Source organism: Lineus longissimus, chromosome 1, assembly GCF_910592395.1.
Source record: "Lineus longissimus chromosome 1, tnLinLong1.2, whole genome shotgun sequence".
Lineage (NCBI taxonomy): Eukaryota > Metazoa > Nemertea > Pilidiophora > Heteronemertea > Lineidae > Lineus > Lineus longissimus.
This window is the reverse complement of record NC_088308.1, coordinates 21194004-21206989: the sequence shown is the minus strand read 5'-3', so window position 1 is coordinate 21206989 and position 12986 is coordinate 21194004. Positions and strand designations below refer to the sequence as shown.

Below are 12986 nucleotides of genomic sequence, written 5' to 3'. Positions count from 1 at the left end.
TTATCTTAGAGATGTTTGGGTTAAATAATGCATAACTCACTTAGTTAGGTCACTGACCACAGGCAATGTTGCTGTCAGCAACATCGAAAAGTTAAAAGAATGTCAAACCAAACGACTATCGACTCGTCACTAGAGTACTTACGATTATTAGAAATCTGTATCTTAGGTTGCTGTTAGGTTGAATACACCCATACTGTGGCCCTTCCTTGTATAGTTCACCAGAGGGGTCATAGGTTGGCACATAGCCTTCACGGCCTGAAAAAGAGCAATCACATTAAAATGAGGGGATCTGAACTACCAAATTGTCACAAGGGTCTACCTTAAACTGAACATCAAATTGGTTCGTTGGGAAAATGCCTCCAAAATGACATAAATCTTTCCACTGACAATTTCAACCTTAGGCAAAGATTTGTCAAGACAAGATAAAGATGAAGGTGTGCATCGCTTACAAATGACCAACATGATCACCTATTACTGGTGTTGATGACGTCACTACTTCAGATCACATGACAATATTGTCAAGTCACTCCCTGTGTACAATTACAGGGTGTTCCATACTAAAGTTTGGGGAGATACAGAACATCAAACATAAAGGTGCTAAAGAAACACTCACCGGTACATAAGAAAACCTTCTCAATCCTTAGTTTGTAAGCTTTTTCAAGATCTTGATTTGGATGCCAGAGAACTCGCCCAAAGACTGTCTGACCCTCGGCAAACTTCCCCGAATAATCCATCTCCTCAAGAGCCAGAGTCTTGGACTTGGGGTTCATCAGAAAGATCTTCTCATTGTTGTGGAGCTGGAACTCGGTATCGAGGGAGTAGGTGACAGGGACAGGCCGCAGGGTCTGCTGATAGGAGATCGGCACACTGAACCTGTAGTGAGAGAAGAGAATGTGTCGAGACCATGCCACACCTTCATGCATACACATAGGCCTAATACATTACTTCCCAGAAACCTGATGCCTGCATGATGTGGCATATGCATCAATCATTGTTTAATTGGTTTGAATAATAGGATTCTGCTTCTGCTTGATAGTAGCGTCCCAGGGGCAAATGAATTGGGTTTCCATTAAACCATGTATTGAATTTTAAGGACACTGGTCAAATAGTTTATGCAATGGGGCTTGCCTTACTGGACACCACAGCCACTAGAACACCTTCTCTTTAATGGACATAACCTGCTACTATGACCAATGTAATCAGGAGAACTTTTTATGGACAGCATTTGACATTTTAAAGGTGGCCTCATTTAAGAAAATATACTTACTCTTGAAGTGCATGAGGTGTACAATGCAGATTAACCTCAGTTGATGTCGTGTATACCTGTGTCGGTGGTACTGTACAGGGGAGGAGCGTGATTTTATAGATACCAGAATAGTCCTGAAATGATGGATAACTCAATGAATAAGAAGAACCGGTATCATTCAACTTCAAAATCATAAGAGGTTTATCTCAGAGTATATGTGACCCGTCACAGCAAAACCAGGCGCATGTCGCACAGAAGATGAGCCTAAATGACACCAGGAGATAATGGAAGAAATTGATGTGCTCATATTTCACAAAAGGCAGACAATAGAGAATTGAACAAACAGTCCGTCTCAACCTGCCAAGCTCAGAGCGACATGCGCCTGATTTCGCTGTGACGGGTCACATATGGTGTTGCCCTACTCATTTCTTTAGAAAAACAGAGGGACCTCCCTTAGCGGATACCTCTCTACTTCTGGACATTTTTTTTCAGGGATGAGTTCATTTGTACCAAATTGGTCATGATCTAGCCTACTGATAGATAAGTCAATACCTTCATGTTATAGTCACTAGTAGCTCTCCACAACTGGTACGGTCCGTCGAAGGACTGTTGACTCCACAGCAGGGTCATGTCAAATGTCAGGGGCAGAGCTGGTGGGGCAAGGAACCGACTTCTTACTCCCGTCATGGCATTGTGGAATAAGACAAACTGACCTGTAGTGAAAGGAAAACAAAATAGCATTTACGACTGTTATGAAATAGGGCAGTATCACCATGACCCATGACACAAAGCCATTCTTCTAACCTAACATGTAAAATTTTACTAACAGTCTGTTGCTGCAAAACAAATTTCATGAATGAATCACTACCAATGGTTATCAAAACGGCTATCCACCTCACATCTAAAAGGTGATGCACCTCCTTACCTCTAAACTTTGTCTCAGTTTTAAAGTCGACCACGAGCCTTCCAAGCTTATTGGCCGAGATTCGTAGGACCTGCAACCTCCCGCTCAAATCTCCGTCAGTTTCCATGCCAGTTCGCCACAGCACAGTACTATAGAGGAAAGACAGCTCCATATCGGTCTTATGCTCCAGTGAGGCCCATCCAATAGGAGATGAAGCATAGATGTAGGACACGTAGAGCGGTACACGAATGGTTAAGAAAGTTTTCGCATTTTCACGCACTTCGAAATCTGATATGACAGATCCACCGCAGACGTCAATCAATTCAGTCATGTGATACCAAGCTTCAAACGTCCATGTGCAACTTTTTAGATTCAAATGTTTGTATAGATTAATGGTTGTAGGACCGCGTAGATCTGCATCGAACTGGTACGGACGGTTATAACCTGGTCCATAGGGTAAATAGTTGCTGGGGTCCGGGTTGAGGAAGCCATAATCTAACGCCGTCAACCTGATGTCACGGTCGATGAAGTTGGAGCAGACGTGTTGGCGGTGATATATCGGGCTCGTCAGCAGGATGCGTAGATTATGAAGAGGAAGAGTCGAGATGAGCGGCAGCATCCCATCTTGATGAGGTATCTCGATCTTGATGTGCATTCTATTTGGGTTCACATCATCCTCGGGGCCGACATATTTCATACTGGTCACAAACGACTGTCCCTGGTATCCATGAGTTTTACCAGAAATAATCGGCGATCTACAAATGCCGTTTGAAAATCCGACATTTGCCATGTTACTTTTTAACGGCACGCCTAAAGTACCGTCCGGATCCATCGGTTGCGCTGAACAGCGGACAGTGAATCCTGGCCGGAAGTATATGCTGTCCAGGACCCGGGAATGGACGTTGGTGAATATGGTGTTGTCAGTGAGGGTGTGGAATGGATGATAGGCACCAGTGATCTCCGGCTGCGTGGTGACCTCCCACTCATAGCGGATGAGCGACTCGTTGATCTTCGACTCCAGACACAGTGGTGAGGTGATGAGGAAGGCGGGATGATGGCTATCACATGGCTGGAAGACAATCGTAACATTCAGCAACAAATATATCAGAAACAGTATTAAAACATTTCGTAAAAATTTAAAGGGCTGTTCATTACTTGAGTTTCAGCAGTTTCATATCAAGATAAGATGTCAGTCATACTGCCACAATATATGACACCTTCACTTACTTCTCACAATGGCGAATCAGGAGGTAAAGAAGAATTCTATTGGTTTCTTTCCATTGCTGTAATTCCCAATCTTCACCAGCTTGACACCAAATTGTCGCATAAGTATGAAGCTTGGAGGTGAATGAGAAAGTCTTCAAGTAAATACGTTACTATTGAATTTTTTGCTGTGATGACTTACGCTGACACAAACAAGTGGGTATCCAGGAGTGGGTTCCTTCTCAGTTCCAGTTTTGACGTCATCATAGTCCAACAGCGACACAACCTGAAATACAAAGTCATACGCTTGGTCAATGTCCAGTCATAATGAACCGAAGCATTCACATGGTCTGGATCTTGACAGCGAGGTCATCCACAACTTTTCACATTTTTAGTTGAAATTAGAAATCCATAAACCTTTAGGCATTTCTCTAGGTAGAGTTTTCAATAATCCAGCAAAGGCACTGAGCAGTGATTCCTTTCCAATGGGAACAAACTACTGAAAACACTTACCACTGGTGGTGCTGGTAAAATCACTCCTCCTGAGACTTCCTGATCGATGATTGTAATTGTTGTCATGGAGAGGTCACCAAATTTTGCATCGACCAACTCCTCAAGGACGACCATGAACGTTTCATGCCATTCTGCCATGGCATTGTGCAGAACGTCCACGGAGAATTCCTTGCTTGTTTCACCTGATAATATGGTGAAAAAGAACAGTCAAAATAAGAGATCTGCCCCCTTACTATTGCTAACAAGCAAAGAATGAATCTTTCATATCAAGCAATAGATACATGTAATACTCAATGACAGGCTCAAATGTCACTCCATTAAAATGTGTCTAAAGGCAACAGCCAGGTAGGTGAGATTAAGTTTACTCAAATCACTGTCTTTCCTATCTCACAGTATATCGAAACCTTATCCCGCAAAACACAATCATGATCTCACCTGGAGCGAAAACTAGGATCTTGCTACTGGCACTATAATCTAAGCCAGACACTGCTGATCCATCCCTCGTACTTGTACGGACCGAACATGACTGATTGACATCGCCGCCTCGGACAATCTCTACCACGACCGTCGTCACTTGGTCACTTCCTTCAGGCTCTCGAACCATGTATAGCGGTTTGGTGAAGGAAATTGTCGGAGCTGAAAGAAAGGGATCTCCATGACGTGACTTGGATTCTCAAATTTCTTGTTACAGGCATACAAGGAGGGATTGATTGAATACGTCAATGAGAAAATGAGAATTCAGATTTAGAATAGGAATAATACATCATGCATGTCCCTAGTTTGTAAAAAAAACAAAGTCTTACCATCTTCCTGATTGGTTATGGTGATGGCTACTGTGTCGAGTTTCCCAACGAGGACAGGACAGGACTGCGAGCCGAGGGGACTGCCTAACTTCAGATGAAACAACTCCTCTGGTTCATAGATATGATCATCGACAATGCCAACTGTACATATCTTGCTCTATAAAACAAAAACAAGAAAACTGAAGGACAGGTATTGCCACTGTTCAGGTTGAATCATACTTTATATCTTTAACCCCGAAATTCGGTTGCTCATTGATTGTGACTAGAACATGAATTGCCCTAATTTCGTAATGCCCTTATAAAAGTTAAAAGTTACATTTACCCTTTCTCCAGGAAGGAATGTGATTCTCGATGAATCAAGATTCAATCGTTCATCATAATCCATCATAACTTGAGCAGAATGTTGGCGGGTGTAACAGATCGCTGATACTTCGTAACTCAGGTCACCAGTGCGCACCATGGAAACCTCAACCTTCTTTGCCGTCTCTGTAACCTTGTATTCGGCTATTTCAAACTGGATAACGGGCACTGAAAGTGATATCAATATACATGAGTTCATATGCAATCAACAATGCAAAAAAAATTCCAATTCTCAATGGAGCAACTGGACCCTGTTCTTTAAACTCATTAGAGCATGACCAGGAACAGCTATGATTTGTCGGGATAGAAACCACACTTACTGTCCAGTTTTTCATCTCCTATGGTGACGAGAGCATTCGTCGGCTCTACCAAGACGGAATGGGAAGGCGCACTGATATAGATGCTGAATGTTTCATTATACTCAAGCCTGGTTGAAGCATCATCATCAAGGATTGTCACTGGGCAAGCCTGTAGGTATAAGAATGAAAGATAATTCTTAAGAAACAATTTATAAAGATTTTTTGAGAAAACACCGGATATTTTCTAAACATGCTCTCAGAAAGTAAGGTATTGATGCAGTGGAATACTTACTGCCTCAACTTGACCAGGTGCGAATATGATCTGATGCGAAGTCGGAATGAAATCTTGTCCAGGGGTTGCGGACAGTGGTTCTAGCTCGCGGGTGCCGCACCAGACAGTCGACTCGTGGGAGAGATCAGAGCCTGCTCGCAACACAGGGAATTCCACAACGCCACTGTCTTCGGGGATGAAGTACTCATCTTGAGACAGAGAAATGAAGGACTCTGAAAGAAGTGAAAGATTGTGAGGACATTGGTTTCAAAAACATACTCCCATGTATTGCCAGAGTCAGGTTAAGTTAATATCACACACGAAGCAAGTTCAAGCAAAAAAATCCCATCCACCATAATCTTGGCATTCATGATTTGTTTGAAATGACAATAAGCAAGCATCATTCTGCAAAAAATTCAATTTTATCAATCTCTAAAGTTTGATACATGTAGTTGGAAATGAAGATACATATGTATATAGCCTAAAATACTCACGATCATTAGGTCCTTGTATAACAACAGTTGCTGAATGTCTAGGTCCGATCGCCGACATAATACTAGGATCTGTCAGATGTATTGCAAATTCCTCATTACCTTCATACAAGCTATCATCAATTATCTAAAATGATAGAAAACATAGTGAAAAGACCCAACAAAGATACAATAGAGTGGGCAACATTACCTCAATAGGAAGACAGCCTCATAAGATGACATGGTTAGGGTAGATGCAGTGGAAGAAAAAGTGACAAATGGCTCACCGGAGGCCACAAAGATGTCATATTGTACGTGTTTTCAATGGAGCCACCAGGTTTTCAGATCAGTGGCCTGGGTCTTCAGTATAATCAATTGTTGTCGTGACTGTGACTTCATTTTCATTCAATTTACGGCTCGTGCTGTGTCATACCCACATAGGAATAAAGCTGATCCTGATTCTGCTCTTACCTTAATTTCACAAGTAGACTCGGTAACCCCTTGAGGGAAGATGATACGACTGTAGGCGGTGTTAGGGCGTGTCTGATAATCTGAGCCAGACTCCAGACCGTTGTAACTGCTCCCTGTCGCTGTGGAGGAATTGGTGTAGCAAATAGCCGACACTACTGTGCTGATGTCACCTGAAAGAATAGACAGATGGCAAATTTAGGCTCAACAAACAAAAGTCAAACTTTGAATTCAATAGACAATTAGCATCTCTTGTAAACAACTTGTTTGTTGTGAAAAAGTTCACAACATCCATTACTCGAATGATGCCCTGTTGATCATGGTAATCATGGACATTCTATGGCCAGATCAAATGAAACGGCTGATCTGAAGTTTTTGTGGGATTTCTTGATTAAAACCGTTCACAGCGAAGTGCTGCTCTCAATCATCTGGGCATCTGTCAAAAAACTTTCTGTTGGCCATGACACGTACCAACTCTTTGCACTGTAGCACGAAAGAATCTGTCAGTCTCATTGGTAAAGTAGACAGGATCCTTAAACTGAATCTCGGGCTCGTCCTCAAAGTCATGGATGTTTATTTCAACCTTCTGCGGTTGAGCAATCAGGGTATACACCGGTTGGATCAGCTCCATGAAGAAATTTTCTGGCTCTTCGAAAATGGCGTCATCGTTGACTTGTATGCTGCATATCTTCATGTCTTGCCATTCGTCGAACTGAATTTGCCCCTCGTAGTGGACGTAGTCATTCTGACCTCGTCGTTGGCCACCTGTCCTCGCCTTGCCCATTTTTGTACGGCATGTCACCACGGAATACTGTGGAAGGGAAATTTCACAAAGAAGATTGTAGCAGATATTGCAGAGTGTGAAGGAGATCGCGTGCAATTGTAACCATCTCCTCACCATCTAAGTCTTTTTCGACATTGTTAAAAGGAAAATCAGATACCGCTCTTGAAAGGTGTTCTCAGAAAATTTTGGAGATATCAGTACATCAGGAATAGCAGATGACAAAGCGATGTTTTGGAAGCTCAACGAAACTATCTTGTCCTCAACAGGGCCTATAAAAACCATCATGTAATGAGACAGAAATGTGAAAATACACAAGGTTGCCAATCACTTTGGAGTTGGGGGCCTCACCTGTTTAAGATTTCCTGTCCTAACAACCGGCACCTGCACAAGTCTCTGAATCTCAGAGACGTTTACTGAAGGGAACTGGAAACTGACCAATGACCATCTGATGTAGAAGGTAATGCCCGACAGGGTGTTAGGTTTGGTGTCCATTAGGTCGAATATGAAACAATCCTGGGTTGCGTACGTGTCATTGGTCAAGATGTACTGGATGTATCCTTTGTTGATGTCCGCTAGAGGGAGGAGAGAAAAATGCAATGAAATATAACTGGAAGTCATTCGAAACCAAGCAACTTCATTTTATAACCAAAATGCAGTATACCAGATAAAAATAAAGCAAGGTGATTTAGATGCAGAACTTGATCAGCAGCTATTACATACAGAGATGACATTACCTTGAGTAAACTCTGTTACTGGCACCCCCGGGTTTGTAGCATTCTCCAGCTGGCCATACAAAGGTTGAGTGGTCACCTCAAAGACAAGATCATGATCAGCAGTGTCGATGTCCGCCGCTTCCAACTCACTCCTCCGTATGGTATTTGACGGCCGGCCATCATTATAGGTCAAATAACCGACACCAATATTCGTAACGATGATTGGAGTACCATCATCGAGGGGCGTGATCTCAATCGGAAACTGCAAAGGTTCCCCGATGACGTAGAATCCATTTTTGCCGGAGACCATGAATTGCTGGTGAACTCCGTCAGAGACGATGAACGTGAAGCTGTCCACTGTAGATTCTGTCCCATCGTGATTGTAGCTGAGAAGACCGTTGAAGACGTTCTCCATGGTGAATTGGTTTCCTGGGGTGTAGGTAGACCCTGAGAGAAGTTCGAGTCTGCCATGTACAGGGGCTTCGGCAACTGTGAACAGTACTCGCTGTTCCTGCAAAGACAGATAGAAGTCAAAATTACATCACACAATCTAGCCAGAAAGGAAACAAGAAAGACAGTTATCTCACTAAGGAACGTGTTGTAAGAAGGGCAATTAAAGGAACTTCTTTGCTTTACAAGGAGCAGTTTATTTGTCGTAATCACCCTACACACAGCTAACAACCTCACACAGCATCTAGAGCATAGCCATATGGGGCTACGTATAGCAAGCAGAAGGTGCAGGTAGATGAATACTGCTGTTAACATACTGCTGCCATTTCTGATACTTACAGGTGTATCGAGATCGATGGCTTTGAGGTCAAACTCGGTGATGGTCCTCCTGACACCCTCCTGCACCTTCAAACCCTTTACGGTTACCACAGGAATAGAATCGTCCACTGGGGTGATGTTGATCATGAATGCCTGGGTGATCTGAAATAAAAGATTAGAGTGATTGGACACATTGCGTTTAAGGAATATCTCCTAAAAGCCCATTCTTGATAAAATCTACAACTTCATTAGGCTGGCTGAGACAGTACAGTCATGACCTATCGAAACACCCTGGCCAGTAGAGAGTGCACCACCTCCACTGGCACATATACAGATGAAAATTCCACGTACTGAATTTGTTCCGTCTGTCACCGAAAAGATAAACTCGTCCATGAATTCTTCCAGTTCGCTGGTGTGGACATAGAACACAGATGAAGCAGCCAGGTCACCCTGTGTGAATTCGGACAAAGGAACCCCTGAAAAAACAAGGAAAAGGAGCATTACCTCAGCAACCAGTTTCATAATTAAGCTTAGGACATTTGGGTAAAATGGTTGAGATAACAAAATTTGAACATGACCCAGCCCTGAACCTAAGCAATAACATCATCTGATATAGGTAAGCAGGAATATCATGAATTTAATTGTAGCCATACCTTGTTGGTCGATAAGTTCTAAGTGTCCATAAGTGGGAGGGGTATCCACAATATAGAGTAACTTTGAGGGTTCAGAGTCAACATCAGTTGCAGATAGGAACTCGGTTGAGATCATTTCTTTGCTGCCTTCCTTTAGAGTCAGAGGAAGATTGGCTAAAATCTTAGGTGGAACTTTGTCCTCTGAAAAACGTGACACAATGACAAATTAGAGATTCCTGGATTTCTTAGAAGAATAGTTAGACAATTGATTAAGATAAGTTTTTTACTCAATTAAAGTTAACTATTAAGCAACGGCTGTTTTCTGTTACCAAGTTTGTTGACGACAGAATATATAAAGCTTGTGCCTTCTTGTGAGAGAATTGAGAAATGTCTGGTGAATGATGCCACAATAGTGCTTGGATCAGTAGAAATCAGTGTTTCTCTTCCAGTTGCTGTCGCTCGCTGTATACAGTCTACACAGTGGCACTCAGCACATATTTACACAATTTTCAAATCGAAGTTCAATTTACAAATTTTAGTGATGTGACGCTGCGCCAATATTGACATTTCAATTGACAAACAAAAGGAAGAGTTATGTGACCCCGCACATCAATCCAGGGATTAAATCGCATTTTGGCCATATTGAGTTAAACATCTCTTCAAATCCCTTAGGCTTCAAGCTTCATTTTGGTACCACCCCAACTTCATTATCTTATTTGGTTACAAAGTTATGACTGTTTGAAAAACGGCATTTCAACATATTTCTCTATTAATTCCATTGCTTTTATCCTTGTTTTCTCAATACTTTCCAATGCGTCTTAATCCTTGGTTTGATGTGCGGGGTCACTTATATACTGTTGCACATATAACAGGGGATGAAAAAGGAGGTGATGTAACATACCTCGTTGATACATGTACATGTGGTTGTAACAGCATCAATCTCTATCTAAAATTACGGCAAAATGAAAAGAGAGCCACACTATTTTGCAAACATCTCACTCCAGCACATCAGTGATGAAGGCATATGGTCTCATGTGCAACAATTAAGAGAGGTTTGTTTATCTAATTACCCAAGATAGTAATGATAAATGACTGATCGATCAGAATGTTGTTGTCAGTGTCGGCCACATTGAACTTGAACAGTGTCATTCCCGCAGAGTCCTTGCGCTCGTGGATGTACCGAAGGTGTCCTGTGAAGGTGGAATTGGGAAGAAAGTGAAGGGTATGTGAAATGTCATGACAGTGACATTGAACAAAACAGTATATGACTAGATGTAACTGGCAACCTAGCATGATTTGATATAACTTGCACTACTGTCACCTGGGGTGACTTTGAATGGTGGGGTAACTTTGAACACCCCAAGAAAGAATTGTTATGATGAGAAACATCTGTAGCCAGCTGTTCAAAGTCACCCCATGTGACAGTATGACTACATTCAGTCTTTTAAGAAGACATGATGGATATCATTTGGGTTGCTGGTGGATAATCTTCAAGATAACACCACTACAATCTTCTTCAGGAAAAACTCTCAATGATTCGAATCAAATCCCTTCTCTTAGAAATTGTGAGCATACGGAATAACTTGAAACCTTAGCAAACTTTTTCTTTATTCCTAAAAATGGCATATTATAATGTCTATATAGGTGAAGTATTTATTTCATAATGGGTGAAGGGTTGAAATACAATATAGTATAGTATCATGGCAATACTGAAAAAAAAAACAACACCGGAAAATAACATAATTATTACTGGGATGTTTGGGGGAAATGACACAGAGTTGCAGAGGAGCGCATATTACAACACATACATGTCTACTTCGGAATTAGATTTATAAAAAAAAACATCTACCACATAAAAATACGGAAAGCAGGTCTTTTTAGATGGTGAGTCAGGAAGGACAACACGTCATACCTTCTTCAATTTCTGGCTGTTGAAAGACATCGCCGACTCTGACCTCCTCCCACAGCATGTCGCGGCGTGATTTCATTAGTTTGCCGATCATCGGGACAGCGGTGATGGTGAAGGCGAGTTTAGTGTCGTCGGAGTCAACGTCAGTAGCTGACAGTTCCCGTGGTCGCAGTGTGGTAGTGGAGTCTGAAAACATTGAAGTGGTGAAGTCATAAGCTTAATGTGCGATAGCACTCTTTGAAAAGCAATACTAATTCATAATAAAAAGGAATCCTTTGACACCAGATGACTTTCACCACGTGGCTTATGCTCTAGCCCACTCCCCACGAACTGCAAGTCAGGCAACTGCACATGGGTGATTGCACCCAAATCATGGCACTGCTGCCTAAGGCTATGGAGACAGTAAGAGATTTGCCTTCTTTGTGCGAATGATCGAATACGAAAACACTTACACATGCGGACTTGCAAGCCTCGATTAATGTTAACCCTTGGTGTCTCATCATCGACTAAACCAATGAGAATGAGGACTTTCTTGGTGTCCTTGTGTCTACCGTCAGTGGCCGTTAGAGTCATGTCGTCCATGGTGACCTCCTCACCATCATGGGTGTACACAATCAACTCATTCAAAATATCCTGTAATGAGAGTTATTCAGAAATTGATATTTGAATATGTAATGTTAGTATGCGTGAAAACGGAAAAAACACATTTTCCTATGTGTGGAAACTGCATCAAGAACCAGCTTTTCGGTCACCAAGGTGAATTATTGTAGACAAACAACAGCATTCATCATCAGAATAAGACTGTCTATGCAAGACCCATGTCATTCTGACCTGGGGGCCAAAAGAAGAGAGAACTTTACAACCAACTGATTATCTTACCTCATACGCAAACCTTGTCCCTTGCTCCAAGATGTATCCAGCAAATGGGCTATTCATGATGTTCCTCCTGCGAAGTTTGCCATGTTTGGGCGGGTATTCAATCAGGAGGAACAAGTCTGACGCAGGTGTGTCAATATCTGAGACGAAGATGGAGGCATTTGTCACCAAGGTCCATTGACCTTCTTCGCAGTTGATCTCCTCAGTTATCAACATTGGGGGTTCATCATTAGTGAGCTATAAATAGAAATGAACTATTATTTAGAACAAGAGTGAGGGGTGACTTGAACATTGTCGATTTGTTACCCAACACTTAACACACAGCCCTTGACCTTTTGCATGTCACTTTACTGCATTTATATGATCCTTAAACTACAAGATGACATCAAGCAAAGACATCAATTGATCAAGTACAAATCCAACCTTTGGGATGCCAAGAACAAACAAGTAGTGCACTGACCTGAATAGTGATATTGAACCTTTGCAACGGAGACTGATTAGCTCCATCCGTTACATAGAAGAGGAATCCATCTTCTACTGGCTCCTTGTTCAGGTGGTTGTCTTGGAAGTAATAGATGCAGCCCTCTAGGAGGTCACGGATCGTGAAAGCTGTCACAACCTTACTCTGCAAGTCTTGGGAACCAGGCGCTAAGAACAATTAAAGTGATACATGTACTTGACATGAAAAACTGAAGTCTCACAGTATTACATAATTCGGATGTTTATACATGAAATGATAGTTCAATCTGTAGTTCATTTTGCACTTT

The 12986-nt window shown here is 42.0% G+C and overlaps 1 protein-coding gene across 1 annotated transcript in view; it reads right to left on the bottom strand.

Annotated features, from left to right (window-relative positions):
- LOC135486596 (extracellular matrix organizing protein FRAS1-like) overlaps positions 1-12986 on the bottom strand; it is a 42597-nt gene that overhangs the window by 3016 nt on the left and 26595 nt on the right. Inside the window, exons 22-46 of the mRNA XM_064769564.1 lie at positions 12680-12867; positions 12223-12456; positions 11796-11976; positions 11347-11529; positions 10505-10624; positions 9456-9635; positions 9154-9278; positions 8824-8964; positions 8056-8545; positions 7670-7893; positions 7009-7348; positions 6541-6710; positions 6094-6217; positions 5621-5832; positions 5350-5497; positions 4992-5197; positions 4670-4826; positions 4302-4502; positions 3867-4048; positions 3556-3639; positions 2172-3219; positions 1799-1959; positions 1268-1380; positions 614-873; positions 143-255 (exon numbers count right to left, since the gene is read on the bottom strand). Of these exons, the coding sequence (XP_064625634.1) occupies positions 143-255; positions 614-873; positions 1268-1380; positions 1799-1959; positions 2172-3219; positions 3556-3639; positions 3867-4048; positions 4302-4502; positions 4670-4826; positions 4992-5197; positions 5350-5497; positions 5621-5832; positions 6094-6217; positions 6541-6710; positions 7009-7348; positions 7670-7893; positions 8056-8545; positions 8824-8964; positions 9154-9278; positions 9456-9635; positions 10505-10624; positions 11347-11529; positions 11796-11976; positions 12223-12456; positions 12680-12867 (5585 nt within the window). The remainder of the gene's footprint in view (positions 1-142; positions 256-613; positions 874-1267; positions 1381-1798; positions 1960-2171; positions 3220-3555; positions 3640-3866; positions 4049-4301; positions 4503-4669; positions 4827-4991; positions 5198-5349; positions 5498-5620; positions 5833-6093; positions 6218-6540; positions 6711-7008; positions 7349-7669; positions 7894-8055; positions 8546-8823; positions 8965-9153; positions 9279-9455; positions 9636-10504; positions 10625-11346; positions 11530-11795; positions 11977-12222; positions 12457-12679; positions 12868-12986) is intronic.